At 41.4% G+C, this 22,261-nt stretch overlaps 2 protein-coding genes across 2 annotated transcripts in view; one reads left to right on the forward strand and one right to left on the reverse strand.

Moving 5' to 3' along the window:
• unc13a (unc-13 homolog A (C. elegans)) overlaps window positions 1-7,352 on the forward strand; it is a 50,718-nt gene extending 43,366 nt beyond the window's left edge. The window contains exons 40-41 of the mRNA XM_078790063.1: window positions 811-970; window positions 2,953-7,352. Of these exons, the coding sequence (XP_078646189.1) occupies window positions 811-970; window positions 2,953-3,241 (449 nt within the window). The 3' untranslated portion in view covers window positions 3,242-7,352. The remainder of the gene's footprint in view (window positions 1-810; window positions 971-2,952) is intronic.
• LOC131130034 (unconventional myosin-Va) lies at window positions 6,618-20,264 on the reverse strand. Its single transcript, XM_078790064.1, has 35 exons — window positions 20,153-20,264; window positions 19,981-20,091; window positions 19,706-19,874; window positions 19,296-19,440; window positions 19,069-19,225; window positions 18,757-18,900; window positions 17,980-18,061; window positions 17,783-17,890; window positions 17,596-17,708; window positions 17,260-17,528; window positions 17,112-17,193; window positions 16,892-17,032; window positions 15,793-15,924; window positions 15,633-15,716; window positions 13,930-14,046; window positions 13,760-13,857; window positions 13,608-13,694; window positions 13,212-13,532; window positions 12,965-13,121; window positions 12,654-12,893; window positions 12,297-12,509; window positions 12,064-12,157; window positions 11,846-11,994; window positions 11,537-11,725; window positions 10,530-10,630; window positions 10,318-10,440; window positions 10,156-10,253; window positions 9,966-10,091; window positions 9,435-9,586; window positions 8,622-8,711; window positions 8,415-8,547; window positions 8,059-8,341; window positions 7,812-7,986; window positions 7,651-7,731; window positions 6,618-7,561 (listed from the first exon to the last, which is right to left on the reverse strand). Exons 1-35 carry the CDS (start codon window positions 20,180-20,182, stop codon window positions 7,400-7,402), a joined length of 4,956 nt encoding a protein of 1,651 aa, XP_078646190.1. The 5' UTR covers window positions 20,183-20,264; the 3' UTR covers window positions 6,618-7,399.
• Between the last annotated feature and the right edge of the window lie 1,997 nt (window positions 20,265-22,261).

Genomic DNA, 22,261 nt, shown 5'->3' on the forward strand with positions numbered 1-22,261 from the left:
TTTTGTTAATTTTTCTTAATAATAATCTTTCTGTATACTAAATATCTTGTGCTATGATGTGGACACGTGCTCAATAGCCCTGAAATTAATGGTGTCTACATTTATGCAAAATTAGATGTAAATATTTGTTACCTATTTATTTATATATTCTAATTGTAATATAATATTGTAATTTATTTATGAGAATAAAGTAGAAATATTTTACCAATATGAAATGGTGATTTTTAAATTTAAAAAAATTACTATATTGACATTGTCCTGCTGGCGACCAGCCCAGGGTGTACCTCACCTCTCACCCAAAGTCAGCTGTGATAGGCTCCAGCATACCCCCGCGACCTGAGTGAGGATAAGCGGTATAGAAAATGGATGGATGTACTATATTGATGTTAACTTTTGTAAGAAAATATGCACTTGTACACAAATTAAATGGTAATTTTATATTAATAATAGTTCTACTATACAGAAAACACTCAATCTTCAAGCAATGTTGTACTTTAATGAGACAATTAAAAAAAAAAACATGCATGCTAGGTTAATTGGTGACTCCAAATTGTCCATAGGTATGAATGTGAGTGTGAATGGTTGTTTGTCTATATGTGCCCTGTGATTGGCTGGTGATCAGTCCCGCCTCTCGCCTGAACACAGCTGGGACCCTTGTGGGAATAAGCAGTAGAAAATGAATGAATGAATGTATTTTTAGAGAATAAAGTTTAAATGTTAAGAAGAATAAAGGTTATGCTGTTATAAGGAGAACAGACAAGAAAGTCTTACTCCCCCCCCCACCGTCCCTTCTGTCTCTCTCTGTGACAGTGGTTGCTGCCAACGACCTGAGGTGGCAGACGCAGGGAATATTCCGGCCGTTTGTGGAAGTTTTCATCATCGGCCCTCACCTCAGCGACAAGAAGAGGAAGTATGCCACCAAGTCGAAGAACAACAGCTGGGCGCCGAAATACAACGAAACCTTCACTTTGTGAGTAGTGAGCATAATGATGATGATGATGCTGATAATGATGATAATGACCCTCCCCAAGGTCACACTAAGGATTTTTTTTATTGGATCGGTCCACATAGCGGTAATTAAAATATAAGTCAAAATATTAAGAGAAAGAAAGTGTCATTTAAAGGGACCTATTATGCCTTTTCCTCTTTTCTAACCTATAAATGTAGTTACAATGTGGCATTCTCATGTTAAACGATGCAAAACGATGACTTCCTTATATGGGCTCCAGATTGCCTGCACTCAGTAACGAATGAATGAATGTATTGATCTTGCCCCTTATATAGAAGTACAAGCGACCATCCATACATATAGAACATACTATACATTGAGACAAGAGGTGGACAGGACAGGATGATAAATCCAGAAGTCCTGGGAGTGTGACCAATCACAGCGGAATGGGCATACCTACAGGAGGTTTGGAAGCAGGAGGAGTGCAGAAGGAGGTGTGGAATCTGGAAGATCAAGAAAGCTTTCTGTGTGGGTTATCGTGTGTAGCTGTTGTAGGAGTCCACAACTCAATACAAAAAGCGCTGAAAATGATCATAATAGGTGACCTTTAAGTAGCATGGTAATATGAGAAACAAACAAAATCAAGTTACTGCTGTACTTTTTGGAACTTTTGATTTCGGAAGAAGTTATAATATTATAGGAATAAAGTAAAACTATTATGGAAATTAAAGTCAACATTAGGGATGTCTATTAATTATCCAATCCAATCCACTTTATTTATATAGCACATTTTATAAACAGAGTTTCCAAAGTGCTGCACAGACTAGTAAAATAAAATACAATAAATAAAGATACAAATTGAATTTAATCCATAACTAAAAGATCAAATAAGAAATAAAATAGATATTAAAATATTAAAAACAAGAAGCAAAGCAATAAAAGTATAAAAAATAAAACCAATAAAAATAAAAAGAAAGAACTAAAAGACACAGGACCAAACGACTCACTCCGAGTTAAAACCCAGCAAATAAAAGTGGGTTTTAAGACGAGACTTAATGCTTTCGATGTTGGGGGGCCTTTTTTTTTACATGGGAGGGGAGAGAGTTCCATAGCTTGGGGCCAACCACAGAAAAAGCTCGGTCAACTCGATCGATACCAAATCGATGTCAGCATAGAAATGTGATATCAGTCGACATCAGTATCAGATTTTAAATACCGGAAAACCGATATTTAAGGCAGGGTATCACACTGATGTAAAAATATGCTTAAATAAACAAAACGAAGAGCGCTAGCCCTACATGAAAATGATGAAACTTGATTTTCTTCAATGAGCTTTATAATTGTAAAAAAAAACAAATAAATAAATAAACAAATTAGCCATGTAGCCTAAGTAAGGTAAGCCTCATGGCACGTATTTCACAGCTGTTTTACGATGTTGTTGACAAGCTAATTCCTGATGCTCTATCCATTAGCTTCACAACACATAAAGGAGATACTGTATGTCATGTGACACGTATCGGTATCGGATGATATCAGTGTTGGATAATATCAGCAAAAAAGCCAAAGTCAATATTTGGGACATCCCTAGTCATATCACAAAAAAAAAAAAACAAGAAAAGTTGAGATATTAAAAAAAGATAGCAAAAATGGAGAGCTAAGGTCGAAGTTCATACTAATAATATGCTAGTATATCCTAAAGCTGGGAGAGATATACCTGCACTAGGAACTTTTTTCATTTTCTAGTTTTTTGTGTGTATTAAAAATAATAAATAATACCAAAGTCAAGGTATATCATCATGAAAATATTAAAGTTGTACTTTTGATAGAAATAGTACAATTTTACTACTATAAAAAGTGTTATTAATGAGATGAGGGACCGATGTCTGTTTGGTTTATTCAAAGTAAAATCATATCTGCTGTTGCTGAGTGTCCATTAGAGCGTAGCACCAGTGGTACTTGTACTACAGTTTTCCACGACTCATCTCGTCCTCCCCCCTCATCAGCACCCTGAGCAGCGAGGTGGGCCCCGAGTGCTATGAGCTTCAGGTGTGCGTCAAGGACTACTGCTTCGCCCGCGAGGACCGCACGGTGGGCATGGCTGTGCTCCAGCTGAAGGAGGTGGCCTCCAAAGGCAGCGTGGCCTGCTGGCTGCCACTGGGCAAGCGTATCCACATGGACGAGACGGGTCTGACCGTGCTGCGCATCCTGTCGCAGCGCAACAACGACGATGTGGCCAAGGAGTTTGTCAAGCTCAAGTCAGACCAGCGCTCCGCCGAGGAGGGCCGCAGCTAAGTGGATTTCTGACAGATGGGACCACAGCCACCTGGCATTCCGGTGCTGTAAATACATTCATTCCAATGGGAGCCACGTGCGTTCATCATTATGGAATAATAACATTGGGTCTATATCACTCGTGCCGTTACACGTGTCTCATTCGGCTGCACAGGGTGTCGCATACAGTATCTTGTAGCCATGTTTGTCCCCACTTCCCCCTTCTTTCTGAGGAAACGCCTTCAGAGAGTCGCAACAGAGGACACTGCCTGACACCCTCAATGCCTTCTGTCTCCTTCACCCTCGTCTATGTGATGGCAAACACAGTGTGTATGAGTGTGTGTGTTCTGCTCTGCTTTATGGAGGAGTATTACAGCCATGCTGACAAGAACAAATAATATCTTTATGTTATGTTATATTACGTCACAACAATGAAGTATATTTTTCAGAATGAAATTGCAACATTACAAGAACAAAATGTAATTATTGAGGAAAAAAAAGGAGTTCATTGATCCAAAAAATGTTACAAGATGTTTGGAATCTTACCGTTGCTTGAAAGAAATGATAGCTCTTTGACTCGTGAATGCTAAGTTTATGGAAAAGGAAGTCATAGTCTCATGACAATAAAGTATCAAACTAATAATATATTAATATATGAAATATAATATTATGAGAGAAAGTTCTAATGACATGAGAAAGAAGAAGTCAGAAATAGTCTAAGAATAAGAAAACATTTGTATTGCGAGAAAAAGCAATGACGTAAAAACGTTATGAGAAATTATAATCTTTTTTCCGCAAAGTCTAATTCTTGTAAGAAAGAAAATCCCAATTATTAATAAAATGTTAAGACAATAACAATCCTAACATAACGAGAAAAATCAGTACGTATGTTTCGAGAAAATAACCCTAAAAGTTGTAGTGTTACACACAACTTTTCGTCATTTTGTGAGGAAAAAGTCCTAACATTATGAGGAAAAAAAAGAGCGAAAAAAATCCCAAATTCTTGAGAACAAAGTCGTAGTCTACAGGAAAATATATAAAAAATTAGAGAAAAGGTTATCATTTTATATGTATCGTGCAAAATAGGCCTAATGTTTGGCAAAAACTTCAAGAATGAAGTAATATTATCATTAAACAAAAACATACGATTGTACAGTAGAAGTATCACGTGGAACAAGTTGTAACTTTTCGAGAAAGAAGTTTTCAGTCGAATATTTCCATATAACATGGTAACAATATAAAATAATTATATAATTTCATGTTTTTTTTTATGTTCCAAAACTGCAGGTTTTTTCCCTTGTCCTAAGATTATTTGACTCCTTAATATCTTAAAGCCATTTTCCTTCCTATTTTGTCCCTTTCTTTCTGAGGAAGCACTTTTGGATAGTTGCTAGTATATACCCAAGCACAATGGCGAGGTTAAAGGACACAGACATTCCAAGTAAATGAAAGCACCGTTTAATTCCGGTGGAAGCTTTCATGATATTTCTAGTGAAATGTAGTCATTAGTCATACTGTACGTGACCTTATATAGCGTATCATTCAGGAGTGTTACTTGATTCTGGAACAGAGCACACTGCCTGACACCGTCAATGCCTTCTGTCTCCTCACCATTGTCCTCATGATGACAAACTGTGTATATGTGTGTGTGTGTGTATGTGTGTGAGGGAGATCATTTATTTTTGTGTCATACTTTGGCTAATCTGACTTTGTTACTGTAAACATTCCAGATTGAGAAATTCCCTGACGCACGAACACGTCTATGTGGGTAATGCCATCAAAGCACAATTAGCAGTAAACCAGAAGGGAAAGTGCGACCTCTGCTAAAAGGGCTGGTTAACAAATGGAGAACTCTGATTGGTACAAGGAGTGTACAACGTCATATCTTCATGCATTCTGATGATAATCTGTGATTATTTTAAAGGTATAGTTAGACAGTGGAGCCTCCAAAGTCCAATTCCCATAAAAAATCCACTGTGAGGGAAATAATCAGTTCCAGCATCAAACTGTCACCTTTATTAATTCTACAAGCAATCTTTAAAGTAACATATTAGCACTTAAGAAAACAATCATGTGTAAAATTCATCTTTTATAGTATGAAATATACAATGTAACGGGGCCGGCACGGCGATCAAGTGGTTAGCGTGGAGACCTCACAGCTAGGAGGACCCGGGTTCGATTCCACCCTCGGCCATCTCTGTGTGGAGTGCATGCGTGGGTTTTCTCCGGGTACTCCGGATTTCTCCCACATTCCAAAAACATGCTAGGTTAATTGGCGACTCCAAATTGTCCATAGGTATGAATGTGAGTGTGAATGGTTGTTTGTCTATATGTGCCCTGTGATTGGCTGGCGACCAGTCCAGGGTGTACCCCGCCTCTCGCCCAAAGACAGCTGGGATAGGCTCCGGAAAAAGTGGAAGAAAATGAAGGAATGACTAATGTAACGGTAAACACAACAAAGGAGCTTAGCCATGTGGCATTCAGCACCCAGGACAGAGACGCATCCTGCAGACGCTCACTTTGGGGGTTCCACTGTCCTGAATTCCTTGTCAAATCAACCATTCTGACCATAAAGTCATCACTGGAAGAAATCATATTTATGAATATACTGTAAGGTCACAGGGTGTGTTTGTTTTTGTTCTTGTTGTTGTCATTCTATTTTGGCCTTCCTTCTTCAAGTGTTAGATTGGAACTCTATGCATCTAATCTATAGAATCAAAGTAGTCGTCTCATAATGTTTACATTCTTATATCAGCACAAGAGTTTGACATTTTGTCTTTCATGTCACGAGCCAAACGTTACTACAGATGAATGACTGTGTGTTTACTTTGAGGAATATCAGTGCTGGTGGGACTTGAACTCTGTTGTTTGTTCAGGAAGGAGTATGAGGGCCACACTGGACAAAAAAAGGAAAATTACAGGGGAAAGTCATGTTATAAGAAAAAACATAGGAACATTTTGTGAGTCATTGGAAAACAGAGAGAAAAAGTAGTCATTTTGGTTATAGTCATCAAACTGTAGTGCAACAAGCAAAAAGACTTAAGAGATAAAGGCGTAATGTTACAGTAACACATTTTTTGAGAAAATGGTAACATTACAAGAGTTAAGTCCTATTACCAGTTTAAAAAAGTTTACATTTTCACGCTAGTATGGCAAAAAAAAAAACGAGAGAAAAAAATCTTATGAGATATGAGTCATAGTGTAAAGTTAGAATTTCAGAGGAAAAAAATGTCACGAGAATACAACATGTAGCGTTGTGTCCCAAAAATGTATAAGAAAAGTCATATTTCCAACAGAATGAAGTTGTAATATTACAGGAAAAAAGTAATAATACTACTCAAAACCTGTTTTTGAAGAGTAATGATGTCATAAGACAAATTGACTCATTTGACTCATATCAGTTTTATTTCTTAAAGATACTTCATTTTGTGAAGATTACACATTTCCTCTTCTAACATGACAACTTGTAAACTGGTAAAATGAATATTTTCTTCTTGTAATATTTCAGGTTATTTACTATCATCAGTGTGGTCCTTGTACTGCTTCTCAATGAAGCAGTGGTAACATACACAGGTTGTGTGGCTGTGAAGGAATCAGTCCAATTCAGTGCCAGTCTGGTGTGGAGGACATGTGGACGTTGTCACATAGCTGCTAATGCCACGAAATATCTCTATTTACTGCTGTTGACGATGACGCCGCCATGTTTCAGGGTGGGCATGCAGACGTCTCTGGGACGGAAGCACAAAGAAAAAGCACACATCCATACAAGAGGACAGACGTGCATGTTCTGCACGGTGGCTCACGTGCACTGTCCTGTACTTCCACAAGTGGTGCATGATAGGAACGTTGTAAGAAAAAAAAAAAAAGAAGCATCGTGCCAGCACGCGCATATATTTATTATTTGATGTTGTCTCCTTTATTTTGAGATTTATTTTTCAAATGTTTGTGAATATATAAATATGTATTACTGATGATGATGATAATGTCTAGTGGTACAAAGTAGTCGCATGGGACTTTTTTTATACAGGAGATGTTTCTAATGTTTGTTTTTTTAATATTATGGTTCTGGGTGTTGAGGTTTACTGGGACTGCGGTCTCGTGTTTCTGCTTCCAATAAAATATGGGAAAATTGTGGGAGTTTTCCTTGTTGTACTTTCCACTTCATTTGCAGGACGGCGTTTATACTCTGCGTAGGAAGGCGATCTTGAGGGAATCCGGGATGACCAGCATGTCTGCACGTACGACAGGAGGAGTGGCATCGGGGAACGTGACGGGAAACTCCCACTTTATATCCAGGAGAAGCTGCCGGTATTGCGTGTGTTCACCGCCTTTAAGGAGCCCCTGGTTGGAGGACGTATGAGACATGAGACTTCTATGAGACACTGGCTATGATACAGTACATGACCATGAGTCGTGAGTTCCAACCGTACCTGGACTGTGCGGATGAAATTGAGAGAGACTTTTTCATCGAAGTCACCGTGAGGCGTGTAGTTGCTGAGGATCCTCACAATCTGTGGGACACATGGTACGGTCTACTTAACATCCTGTCCACCAACACAGATGGAAACTTGGTCTTAGTACAGGGAGCCACCTGCTGGCTGCTGAGGGCAGTGCATGTCTGCAGAAGGGCGGCTGCATCCTCCTCAGTCCTTTTCCCGACCTGCAGCAGCTGAACAGCCTGGATGAGGGGCTCCATGGAGGCTGCAGCGCCCTCCGTCTGTAAACCACGGCTACGCAACCACTCCTCCAGCTGACTCACATTGAGGCTGTCATAGAGACACACATATACACAAAAAACAAATCATTTTCATCATTATTATTCATGTTTGTCTGCGTACCGTATGAGTATGCCACGACTGCAGCAGCACACGTCCTTCCTGAGCAGCAGGCTGTTGAGAGCAGAGGCAGAGATGAAGTGAGTGAGCTGGTGGAAGGCTTGCTGCATCAACGCCGGGTGCAAAGCCTGATGGGACATGGCGGCATGGAGGACCCCCAGCTCCCTCAGCACAGAGGCCACTGTGGGAGCGTCAGCCTTTGCGGCCCTTGGCGCCGAGCCCGCTCGCTTCCGGGAGCCCACCGTCGTCAAGCCCGGGACGTCTTCGCCTTCCAACAAGGCAGTGGCTGAGGAAGACATGAAGAGGTGAGATGAAGGTAGCGGGAGCGTGAAGGGGGGTCATCTTCACTTTCATGGCACCTAGGAAGTTTTGCAGTCGCGTCTCTGTGATGGCGATGAGCTGCTGATAGGCCTGGATACGCAGGTCACTCAGGGTGCGGATGGAGTCACTCAAGTCAAAGTGGAGTGGCTGTACCTCTTCTGGATCATTTGTCTGAAATGATAAGAGTAACCCTTTCATATCCTCATCAATACGTGTGTATTTTCATTAATAAACGTTCTTTCGACCTGTTTTGGAGCATGCTGGCTCAGCAGGTCATGAAACAGACAGATGTTTTTCAGCCACATGGCAGTCATGGATACATCATTGGTGTGTTTCTGGAAGGCAAGACAGTGTGTGAAGAAAATGACACATGACGTGTTGCTAGGTGACCGTACACCTCACCCACAGAATTTGGTGAAATATTCCCTATTTATTTCTATTGGCCTACTTTGTAACTTTGTCATGAATAACGTCACCTTGGTTTGTAGTTCACTCACTGACTTATAATGTTAGGAAATATAAATAGCGACCTTGGACATTTTTTGTTAACTTCACTTTATGCATGCATTAAAATTGCAATCATACAATCCCTGTCTTGGGGGTAGATAAGGTACAATACATGCATTTCTTCTTATTCTGTTTAAAATTCATTCAACATATATAATTGATCCGTTTTTTTTGTTTAGTATTAATAGTATTACTTAGGCATTAAAATTGCAATTATACAATTGCCGGTCACAACATTAGGTAGAGGCCCTACGTTCCCAAAGTGAGGTACATGTACCCACAGGGGTACACCAGTAGTCATAGGTGTGAAGTGAATAAAAATGAAAATTTCTCACAATTATGAGTGCAGCTGAACGCCTCATGACGCAAGGACAACAGAGCAGGAAGGAGACAAGCGCATGAAATAGTTCATTACATGAACATTACATGTGCATTATATGAACTGTTGCTTATTTTATTATTTGATTATTGAACCAAATTCGACCGATCAAAGGTATATCGTTGGCTCTCTCTATCTAAAATGTGTACCTATTCCAAATGTGAGCTGTTACCTTCAGTGCCGTCTTCATGGCGGTGACGGCAGCGCGACAAAGGGAGTAGGCGCTGGTTTGATCCCCTCTGCAGTCCGCCTGGCGAACACACAGAAACACCACGCTGGCAGGCAGCCCGGGAGACAGAGACACTGCAATGTCTGTGCGGATGTCTAAACCCCAAGACAAGAAAGACTACTTAAGGAAAATGTTGAAGATCATGGACACTCCGGTTTTATGCTGCTGATTAGAACCATAAAGTCATCTTATTTAAGACAAAAACATTTGATTTACTTCTTCAAGAGAACATATATTCAGTTATTTTTCAGGTTATTCTGATGCTGCAATGTGAACCTCAAAAACTCACCAGACTCCGTCAAGTGTTTGTTCTTCAAATGCTGTATTAAATTAAAGCTGTTTAACGTGCTACGTGCTAACGTGCTAGAGCAAGACGCTACACTGCACACAGGCATCACGAAAGACTGGAATAGTACTAGTCAGAGGTGATCGGCATCAATCGAAGCATCCCTAGAGAAGATGAAGATGTCTCACCTGTGATGAGATTCTTAATGAGTTTGTTCTCATCTCTTTTCTTGCATTCAAGCAGACCAGTTGTTGAGGTTGCTTTCTGTTGACTGAATGAAGATGAGCTCTCAGCGAGAAATGTTGATGGGAATACTACAAAGAAAAAACAACCTTTAGTGTGCTTCATTTTTATACCCATGATTCCTTGAGGGCTCACCTTGTGTCAGGAAGCGTCGGATTGGAACGGTGTTCCTAAGTTCCTTCAGCTCCTTCCTCGGCCTCACACACTCCTGCTCACGGGCCTCCTGTAGTGCCTTCACGCACACACACATAGTCAATCACGATATATAACTGCATGGAAATTTGGCCGTTGACTGTACAGAAAGGCGGGACCTGTTGATGGGCAGACAATCCAATAGAGGTTTGACTCAGCTGACACTTAAGCATAGCCACTTCCTGCTCCCACTGACTGCGCTGACTTTGCAACTGACTCTCCAGAATCCTGGACAAGTGCAAAAGACAAGCAGGATAAAAACAACACTTTTAATTAGTCCTGATTGAATTAGGACAAATTAATGAGTGACAGCGCACTTGTTGGCCACTCGTACGGCGTCGTAGGCATGTGCCAGGTCCTCTTGGTTCAGCTTCACTGCAGCCTCTTTGGTCACGTCCATCATGTCCATCAGCTGGTCCTGCAATCATAAATGAGGTGTGAGCCAAATTCGAAGTAGAAGCAAGTATTTAAAGGTCCCCAATTATGTAAAATTGACTTTTGATGTTCTTCCATTAATATGTGACCCTATGGCCTGCTTATATGCACCGAAGATGATAATATTTATTCTCTATGTCACTTCTTTGCTCCACTTTTGAGAGATGAGGCGCTCAAACTGTTGTTTTTGAAGTTGCAGCTTTTCAAGACATCATGGAGTTCCTTGTGGACATGACCCACCCCTCGCTAGATGAACCTTCCCCATGTCATGGTAATGCTTATTAAATCCTACCCCTCCATCTGATACTTTTACAATCAGTAACTGTTACATTTGTTCACTTCCTGCTTTCCTAATATAATTTAATTTTTTTATTATTAATTTTTTATCTTTTATTTTTTGTCACGTACCGAAGTACGAGGTGATATGACCATACAATGACATAATGGGTACCATAGTAAGTGTCAATATAGTAGTGATATATATAGCACATCCTGACTGGTTCAAGACTCTTCATCCTTGTATTTAGCAAACATCAACTGCTTGTATTGTTTCCTGAATTGGCTCATCGTTGTGCATTGTTTGAGTCTTACTCAATCCATTCCATAGTTTGATTCCACATACTGAAATGCTCTGACTTTTTAACGTAGTCCTAACAGATTTTGTTTCAGATTTAGTTCTTCCCTGAGATTATATTTCTCCTCTCTTGTAGAGAAATATTGGATGACATTTTAGGTAATTGGTTGTTTTTAACCATTTTTGATTAACATTATGGACAATACACTCCCAATACACTATTGTGGGACATCTAAAAAACTAAATGAACTTGATAGTAAAACATGGAACATGAAAGTCAACAAAACTTGAAGATAGAATAAATTTGTCCCAAACCATTGATGTTTCCAGACTCCACACTCTTGTTTCTGGGATGGGAGACGTCACACTGACCCTGCGGACCTCCTCAGGAGACGGGAAGGCGGATGTGAAGGGGGAGAGGGTCAGTGGGGTGAGAGACTGAGGTGATGGTGAGAGAGGGTCTAAGCTCTGAGTGGAGTCTGTCCTTCTGTGGCCCTTAATGCCCTGCATAGTGAGAAGGAAACTCATTAACTGTAGTGCATGTGAGGAATACACACTGTTTAATAATAAATACTAATAAATAATAAAATCCCTGGATAGAAGCTGCCATTTGTGTTTCTGGACCTGTGTGAGTTGACTCATCTCCCTCAGGTTGTCATATCGCTGCTCCAGCCTGGTGAACTCTCTCAAGAGTCCTTGGTGCTTCCTCCTCTCTTCGTCCAGCTCCACCCTCACGGCTGCCGTGGCATGAGACACCGCTTGCTGCACAAGAGCTGTGCAGAAACCGCAAGTTACATGAAAAGTGTGAGAGATTCAAGTCGACAAGTGGCAACCCCTTGTACCTTCTTGTGCTTGTTCCTGCTGTAGAAGACATGCAGACAAATGGTCTCTTTCAGTGGTCAGTGAGGCCTTCTCTCTCTGCAGCGCTTCCACCTGCTAGTGGTTCAAATGTGAATTTCACCGCTCATGACAATAATTAATGGTCTAAAAATGTTCCTGATGATATCAAATATCAATCATTTGTAGCACAATTATCGACCAGCACAATTTGTTATCGTGACAGGTCCTGTCTTACTTGTGTTAACTGGAGGAGCTCCTGAACAGCCTTCTCCTCTGCTCGACTCCTTTCCTGCTCCTCCTCCTCACTCATGATAGACACAGGACGAGCAGTGAAGTGTTTCTGATGTTCTTCAAGTTTCTGTATTGTTGCTCTCAGAGCACAGAGTTCATTAGCAGCTGCTTCTCGCTCAGTACGCAGGCTTTCTCTTAGGGAGGCATTCTCTCTCGCCTGGACACATGATCATTGTACATCACAACCTAGCCATAAATCCTAGCCATAGTAACCCCAACCTGTGTATTATTGCTTTAATATGGAACAGTAAGTTGGAAGAAGACCGTTAATAAAAAAAGACAGAATCAAACCTCCACCCACCACCTGGTCTGCTTTCATCTGCAGCTGCATCAGTTTGACCTCCATGCCCTTGGTGAGCTCTCGGTACCTCTCCACTGAGCGGGCTTCAGTCTTGAGCTTCATCAGCTCCCTTTTGGCCGCACGACGACGTACACAGCACTGTGCGAAGACCACAGCAGCACGAAACCTTGTGAAGGCCCTCCTCGCTAACCACCCTCGCACTCTCGCCTGGAGCAGGGAGGCGGCTCGTTCTGCCACCAGCTGAGGAAAAACAAACAGTTTCACCTTGATGAAGTTGGAGGCGAGAGTTGATAGGGATACACAATGCTAACCAGTCTGTGTTTGCGGCGGGTCAGTGTTCCTCGGATGAAGGCCTGAATGGTTATAGTGGCCTGACGGATCAGGTGGAACATGTTTCTGGCCACCAGCATGCGGTAGGTTTTCTGGATCACCAGAGCAGCCTTGGTGTAACGCAGGGTCAAGGCCAGCCTGCAAAGAGACATACTTGTAAGGTTCAAATGTATAAATAAACACAAAATCATTTTAGAGACAGATGAATGATTCAAAGCAATCATTCACCGCCTGGCCAAAGCTCCTCTGCAGTATCTTTGTATGGTGATGGTCGCCCAGATGGTCCTGGTGTAGTGAATACGAGCCAGCCATCCTCTGACCCAACTCTGAAGGACCACAGCGGCCATTCGAAGCCTTTCCGCTCTCAACCTCTCCAGAAGTGCCACCTGCCCTGCCCGGAAAAAAACTTTGGTCTTTCCGAAGACGAACTGGTCCGGGTCAGGGATGAGCTGAGGCAGAGCCTGTCGGCATACGAGTTGGACTTCTCCAGAGCATTGGGACTGTCGCAGCAGAACATGGTACCTGAAGAAGAACTCCTCATACGTCCATCTGGGGAAGATGCAGATTCATTAAGAACGTTTGAGTAGATTATTTGATTGACTGAAGGGCACAAAAAGTGATGACCTGGATGGAAAACCCGCAGCACTGATTCGGATGGTCTCAAGGACTCCGCAGGCCCTCAGCTGCTGGACCGTCCTCTTTGGGTCAAACCTGAAAAGTACTTTTCTAAAGTTTCTGTGTGACCTAAATGACAGGACTTGGATGCAAGGACTCACATAAAGGGCTCTTTGAGGTCATTGGGTTTGATACAGCGCACATAGTGAGGAGTGGTGCTGTTCAGCATGTCCATCAGCAGCTGCAAGGACTGACGAAACTGACAGAACCAACCGACATAGGTCATTTGGTGGTACAGAAAGCACTGTTGTAGGAATTAAAATAAGTTCACCTGAAAGCCCACGGTCAACTTGTGCTCCCTGTGGGCTCTTCTTCCTGAGCGGACACTTCCATTGGCCACACTGGGTTTGTTTTCCTGCTGCTGGAACAACTCAGCCACTAGCTCCGACTGACACAGATACACACAGGTAGTTTGGGGATTTTCAGTGTGTATTTCACATGTAAAAATGAGTTCAGCACTGTTAATATTAAAATGAAGAAACAAATACACTTGACTTTCTAAGTTGTCACGAAAGTTAAGTTAACCATCATAACATAGTAACGCTGGAGTGTTCTTACTTCCCACAACTTACAATTTTTGTGTGTTCTTTAGTAGTCATACTTGTGGAGAATAGTGTCACACAAGAAATTCAAAGAGCTCTCGTGAGCTACATTACCTTCATCGCCCAAATTTTTGTAATCCCCACAAAAAAGGGCTTGTTTTTTCCATACATAAAAGTCAAGTAATATTCATTCAGTCATTTATTCATTTTCTACCGCTTATCCTCACAAGGGTCGTGGGGGTGCTGGAGCCTATCCCAGCTGACTTCAGGCGGGAGGCGAGGTACACTCTGGACTGGTCGCCAGCCAATCACAGGGCACATATAGACAAACAACCATTCACACTCACTTTCATACCTATGGACAATTTGGAGTCACCAATTAACCTAGCATGTTTTTGGAATGTGGGAGGAAACCGGAGTACCCGGAGAAAACCCACACAAGCACGGAAACTCCACACAGAGATGGGCCAAGCGTGGAATCGAACTCTGGTCTCGTAGCTGTGTGGCCTGAGTGCTAACCACTCGGCGGCTGTGCAGCCATTTTAAAAGTTATATCTTTCTTATTAAGTACAGTGACTGCAGTCACCTAAAATGACTGGAGTGTCAAAATATCAACATTTTCATAGAATCCATCATACAGCATTAAGCTGTTGTGATAGTTTGGTATCCTTTATGCCATTTAGTACAGCATGACAATGCAAGTGCTGCATGCAATTGTAAAACAACACATGACATCATGTGCGGACATCACAGGAGTGCCTGGCCACTTGATGGCAAATACACACATGGCATTATGCAGGGAGGTTATAGGACAGCCTTGGTACTTTCAGTACATGAGGCTCTCTTGCTAGGTGCTAGCATGATAACCGTTAGCATGTTAGCATTCTAGCTAATTTACTCATGTCTAAAGGCAACTTCGCCACTTAGCATGGTGACACCTAGCAAGATAGCACTAACTGTTAGCATGTTGGAATTTTGACTATTTTACTCCAGTTTAAAGGCCAATACACATGGCATGATGTAGGGATGCTTTCTCTGCACTTTTGGTGCTAGCATGATATCTGTTAGGATGTTAACATTTTAGCTGTATTCCTCACATCTAAAGGCTTATACAGACATGGCGTGATATAGGGATATTGTAGGACCGCCTTAACGCTTTCACTATAGAGTGCCATCTCCCTAGATGCTAGCGTGCTAACAGTTAGCATGTTTGCTTTTTTTGCTCAATTCCTCATGTAATGTACGCATGGCATTGTTCGGCAGAGTGGCACAGCAGACACCGACCCGAGGTTCACAGCACAGATTGCATGCCCATCAAAATTTCCACTGGAATGTTCTAATTATCTTTATTATCGGGTTTCATCAGACCTTCTGAAACAATTTAATTATGCTAACCGAGTTTCCCCTTTACTCAGAATTTTGCACATTTTACCTGACTTGCTTTCAAAACATTGACAAGCTCCTCAAAGATGGTGTCTCGATTCTTGTCCAGGAAACCGCCACCTTCATACTGGACCTGCACTAACACACAAACTGTGATGTGATTACATTCTTGTATTTGTTTTAAAACACACATCAGGCTTTGTGCGGACCATGTCTGCAAAGTGAAGGATGATGAAGGCGCTGTTGGACATGCGAGGTTTACGGAAGTGAGGGTGACCTCTTCCTGTCAGGTGCTTGTCGTACAGCTTCTGAACCCAGCTGTCATCTGAACCTTTGGGCATCTGGGGGCATGAAACAAAGGAAACATCTGTGTGCTAAGAGTGGTCGTTGGGTTACAAACAATTTCCTTTCCCAGACTGTGATGTAAGTCCTCTACTCCCCTGAGGTCTCCTTGTAACCGTGCACGGAATCCATACATAATTATGATTTTAATTATGAATCATAATTATTCTTCCACAATGTGGCTGCATAGGCACACACTATATTCATGTACTGTGCGTGGCATGTATTCTTCCTCTAGTGCATGATATAACTAGTTATCTGTGTTTATGGACCAAAATGACATATTTTAGCTAATTTATGGGAGCACATCCTTAACAGGGAACACCATTGACTGAAGACCACCTGTATACACTATTTGGACAAAGGTATTGGGACATGGCAATTGCTTTCACAAGAAGTGAACATGGAAGAAAATAGAGCCCGACTGATATGGGATTTTTTTTTGGGGGGGGGGGGGGGGCAATACCAATATTTGGACTGATATATGAAATAAGATTTATATACAAGATATAATATCGATGTACACAGGATTATATACCATACATCAACATAAATTCCTATAACACCCAGAATGAGATTATTTCGTGAAGTGCCGCCACACATTACCTTTCCCCTCTGCCTGTGAAATGAAAATTTATACATTTGGTGCATTTTGGTAACTAGCATAGCATTTGATACTATAGTGGAGCACTTTAAAATAAAAACAAGTGGCCGCATTGGTCTGAAAGCGATAATACATAGGCTAAGGTGTTTTTCAACTAATACATAATCCTTACCTATTGAAAAGTTGGATCTGCAGCCACAGACTATTTGCAAACAGTCTCAAATGCTCAAACAAACATTAAAAAGTGAAAAAAAGTTGCGGACAATCAGAATAATCAAAACATGCATCACATTACTTTGTTGTGATTCTAAAAGTCTAGTTAAACCGAAGCTTGATGAATTCATTAAGAGTATGGTACTGACCCTACACTCCTCATCCAACAGGTCCAACAGGCCAAGCTGTCCCTCGATGAGAAGAATACACTCTTGGTTGTCACTAAACTCGATCCTGCTCCAGGTCAGTTCCTCATGTTCGTATTCCTCCTGTTCCAGGTGGAACACATGCTGCCCACATACAACCATTTGGAACAACATTATTTATAAATACAAAAACACTATCTGATGGAGGTGTTGCATGACTCACCCGGTTGAACTGCTGCTGCAGTTTTTCATTGGCGTAGTTGATGCAGAACTGTTCAAAACTATTACGCTCAAACGTCTCAAAGCTGCACAAAGAAGAAGATGTGAGTCGAAGCAATGAAAGATAACACTCCTGCAGCTCAGGGACACACCCGTAGATGTCTAGCACCCCTATGAAGGACCGGGCCCGACCCGAATGACTGCGTAGGGCAGCGTTGAGCCTGTGCACGGTCCACTTGAACATCTGCTCGTAGATGTGCTTGGCCAGAGCATCTCGAGCTTCGATGGCCTGCTGGCCTGAAATGGGCTTGACCACCGTTTCTCCTCCCAGGATCAGCCTGCGGTGACATAACCAATGGCCCATGACAGCTGCCTCCACCCCCAGTAGCTTGGAGAAGATTGCCAGGGAGATGTCTTCTGCCTGAAAGAAGATCAACATAGGGACTTGACCTCTGTATGAAATCTTTATCTAACTATCTAAAACTGACATCAATGTCACTGCGCTCTGAACTTCGTCCGCTGGCTTGAATGTTGACGTTCCCCAAGTGAAGAACAGCAGCCAAGATTCTGAAGAGCTCCATCTGCTGCTCTGGCAGCACCCCTGCAAGTTTAGTGGAAAAAAAACATATCAATAACAATAAATGTGTGTTTTGATGTGTGTCAATATGCTCCCACCCAGAATGCTGAAAGCATTGCGAGTGCGCTCCATCTCCGTCACATCATCAGTACACGGAATGTGTACATCTCCTCCCTGGTTGGTGTAGCGGAAATGCTCAGGAGTGGCTGGATTAAAACAAATAAAATAAACAAGTAACAAAGAAATAGAAACATCATTAAAGGGAACCGGGAAGGAGCTTCCTTAATGCTCTCACCCAGTTTGAGTGATCTCATTTCAGGCAACTGTCTGGAGGCACACAGCTGGTAGAAGATGTGGTAGTTTCTCTCGGCTGGTGCCTAAAATGAAGAACAATACACACACATACAGCTGTTACAATGGGGTAATCCAGAAGATGACAAGTGGTGTCCTTTCTTTAGGCAAATAACATAATAATTTGTTTTTGTCAGATGTTGGGGGCACAAATTCCACCTTGCAACAAATGTGAAGCTAATTAGTTGTATTAATATCACTTTTTTGTTTTGAAATGCTTCCCATTACAACGGCATTGACCACCGTACTTTTTCACAGAAATTGCCGGAGCCCCCCCCTAACTTTCATAGATGAGCGGCCTTTAACAAGACAATAAAGATAAAATGAGATGACACAGGATACTAATCTACTAACAGGGCTATTTTCTACTAATGTTTTTCACAAAACAAAAGTTGTACAATTTTATAGCTTGTTTGATTTAAATCAAAGGTAAATTGTTTAAAAATACACACTGCTTTGAAAAAAGGTATTTTGTTCAAATTTAAATCATGTCAGTTCAATAGGTAACCAAATCAAATAAAAACTAAAAACAAAACTATGGATCAGTGACACATCCGTGACTCATTGACGTGTTGTCCAAAAAGCCACTTAAAAAGCCAGCAGGACTTACAATGAAACTCATGTCACAAGAGGAGTAATACATCCTGTGAATAGAAGATGAAGTACTATGCATCCTACCTACGTGGTTGGTGATCCACCAATTTTTTTTTGTAAATGTTACCTGAAAGACCACCCTGGATTTCTCCAGCAGGTACGTGCTCATGTTGGCCCCTATGATGGCTCCTTTCCTGCTGAAGCCAATCTGGATGTACTTCCCAAAGCGACTACTGTTGTCGTTCCTTGTTGTTTTGGCATTCCCGATGGCCTAGCCACAAAAAAAAGTTTCAGGAACACAAACTTAGGTAACAATAAGGTACACCTATTACAGTAGTTAATGAAAAACCCTAACCACTAGTCATTAGGTCCTCATTAGTGCGTCAGTAGTTCCTCAGTAACTACTCTCGGTAAGTATTCCAGTTCAAATGTACATTACCTCCATGATGGGGTTGGAGGCCAGCACCTTGTCCTCCACGCTGGTCTGCTGAGCAGCTCCCCCCACCACGGCGAAATATCTCATGGTGAATTTGGCCGAGACTGTCTTCCCCGAGCCAGACTCGCCACTGATGATGATGGACTGGTTTTTCTCCTCCCTGTGCACATAGATGAAAGAGGCGGTGCTCAATAAAACCAATGGTGGAAAAAAAGCCAGTGACCTCTGACCTCATCATGGTGCGGTAGGCATCCTCAGCCACAGAGAAGATGTGAGGCTCCATGTCAGCCATGTCCTGACCGCTGTAAGCGTCAATCACCTCCTCGCCGTAAATGGGCAGCTGATCGTAGGGATTGATGGCCACCAAGACGATACCTTGCAAGGATAAATTCTCGGATTAGTCACTCACTGTTGAAAGAATGTCATTAAAGAAAGAATTACTCAAAATTGTAATAAATGTTAAAAACATTTCCACATCTACATATTTACACATCCATTTTCTATGCCATTTCATCCTCTCGGGTCACGAGGGTATACTAAAAAAATATATACTGTATACAACAAATAGTCAGCTTGATGAACCAATTGATTTAGGGGTGTAGCATTGTGTAGCATGTGTAGCATACAGTACTTAGCTCACCACAGTATGTGTAGATACTGTTGTAGTCCAGAAAGCGAACACGCAGGTTGTGCAAAATGGCGGGCTCATGAAGGAAGCTGAGTGCAGTCAGGTCACTCTCACCCTCAGAGATGTCAGGGTTGGCCAACGGGGGGAGGTCGGAGTGTGCCACCACTGGATATCGTGCCTCCTGCCAAAAGAGAAGAAACTATTTATTATTTTTATACTCTACTGAGAGGGTTTAGTTCTGTGTGTGGGTGACCAGTGATGTGACCTTTGGGTAATGAGCATCTCACCTCCCCTCCATTAAGTTGCAACAGTACATGTTTGTCGTCACACGTGTAGTCCTGGAGAAGCTGAGCCGACACCCACACGGCATCTGGATCAGGAATCCACACACTGGCTCCCTGGTAAGGAAATCATACTTTATTTGATGTTTTATTTGATTCTACTGACACCTGGCCTCACCTTGACAAGTTGGTTGTCAGCCATCAGCATAAAAAACCTCTTAAACTTTGTTAAAAATTAACAGGAGTTGTCCTTAAAATGTTAAATGCCCGCATGGATTAGCTATTATGCAACTACAGAATGTGACCAGGTTAATTTAGGAAGAAGTGAACTTTAACTGCAATCAGCATGTCCAACACGTTGCAGTTAGCAAAATCATAAAATAACAGTCTTTAATAAATACATGTGGTAAAATGAATGTAAAACCAGAAACATGTGGGCGAAAAAGTAAATTAATAGTGGAATTTACCTTTACCTGAAGAAGGTACATGTGAAAATTACACGTCAAAATTAACCAAATTTGGTTGTTTGTCATGTTTATTGTTATCTGAAATGAATTGCACAAATCATCATAAGGAAGTTGAAATTATTATGTTATGTTATTATGTTATCCACTGCTGACCACAATCATGCGACAATTGAAATACAAGTACTAAGAAGTTAAAAACACTTTAAAATTTTGCTAGAGCGCTTTGTCACATCGCTTTAAGGCTGCCATACTGGGGAGTCTCAAACGTAAGCAGTATCCTTGGCTAAGCTAGCATCTACGAGCTAATTAGCATACATTAAAAAAACGTTTTAGCTTCCTATTAAACCCGTTAACGTGTGTTTGAAATTTAAATGAAGTATCATTGCGTATCATGAGTGACAAAATTACCTGCTACACTTGATCCAAATAAGCCATAGGCGCCATAACGCGTGTGTTGCAAGAAAAGTAGTTATTGGCATTCCAATAAGTCGCTGAATTACGTCATTTGTTAATTTGCATATTATTTGCATATGACATTGTAACCGATAATGTAGAAAAAGAGGCAGGGAGCACGCAAGAAGCTTGAATTTCAATGCAGACTGACCTCTATGTACAAATTTATAGTATTCAACATGCAATTTCACTCTTGAATACACTTGTAAGTTCTCCATTTTGGTGTATTTTCCTGGTTTCAGTTTCAAGTTCAGTCTGTACAGTACAGATAAATTCATAACTATGATCTGTTTCACTACTATTTCAAATCAAAGGGGGGTGCAAAATCTTTTTGTCCTTTGGGGGTGCATGACAAAAAAATTGAAAACCACTGTCTAACACACGTTTCAAATTGCGGTGCAATTTCATCTGGCCTGCAGAACTGTTTGGAAAATAGCATCAAATATGGACCTTATCAAACTGAGTGCTAATAGTGCTCTGAGTAAGTAAGCAATTCCTCTGGTATAAAATACTCCTCCAGGATTATGATTTTAAAGGGAACATATTATGCTTTTTCCACTTTTCTGACCTATAAATGTATTTAGAATGTGGTATTCCTGTGTTAAACGATGTCAAAGTTTCAGATAATGAGGTTTGCGCATTTGGAAGTGACCCCTTGAAAGACGTTTGAGATGGCTCAAAATGCTTGGTTTGAAAAGGCGTGGTAAAACTGTTCCTTTGTGACGTCACAGAGGGACGGACTTCCTTATATGGTTCATTGTTAGGAAGCACTTTGGGCGTGTGACCAATTATAGCGGAGTGGGCATGCCTGGAGGCGGGCCTTTGGTGGAATAAATTAAAACTTCAAAATCACCGCAAATACAGCTGGAATAGGTGTAGATTCTGCTACATTAAAACGTTTTCTGTGCTGGTTATTGTGGGTCGCTGCTCTATAGGAGACCACAAATCAATACAAAGGGTTGAAAAAGGCACAGAATAGATCCCCTTTAAATAAATATTGTTTATAGCACAAAAATCACACCCATTCTTAACAAGAATGCTGGAACAAAATGGTTTTACTGTACATTATTTAAAAACCCTGTCAGTACAAAATAAATTAAAAAGGCATAAAACAGGGATCATTTTAACCTCAACAAAGCATGTGTGGAATGCGTAATCTGCAAACACTTCCAGATTACACATCACACGGATTGCTTTCGCTGGACATTGAGAAAATGATGAAGAGGGGGACGATCAACAATAGCTTTATTGAAACACAAAACTGTGCAGACTATCGGAAAGTTGACATTTCAAGCAAACACAAAATAATGCACATCCCCCCAATGTAAAAAAAATGTCCAAGCGGGTGGGAGGCTTTGAGTTTTGGC

The sequence above is a fragment of the Doryrhamphus excisus genome, linkage group LG4, assembly GCF_037039965.1.
Source record: "Doryrhamphus excisus strain RoL-2023G ecotype Guam linkage group LG4, RoL_Dexc_Guam_v1.1, whole genome shotgun sequence".
NCBI classification, from domain to species: Eukaryota; Metazoa; Chordata; class Actinopteri; order Syngnathiformes; family Syngnathidae; genus Doryrhamphus; species Doryrhamphus excisus.

Bases quoted from the DNA above. Each gene is read 5' to 3' on its own strand.
- LOC131130034 (XM_078790064.1), bottom strand. From the start codon at position 20,182: ATGCTGATGGCTGACAACCAACTTGTCAAG. The intron at 19,226-19,295 runs GTCAGAGGTCAC...CTATGTGCACAG, and splicing joins GCCTACCGCACCATGATGAG to GGAGGAGAAAAACCAGTCCA. The intron at 12,158-12,296 runs GTAAGACAGGAC...TTGAACCACTAG, and splicing joins AGCTCCTCCAGTTAACACAA to CAGGTGGAAGCGCTGCAGAG.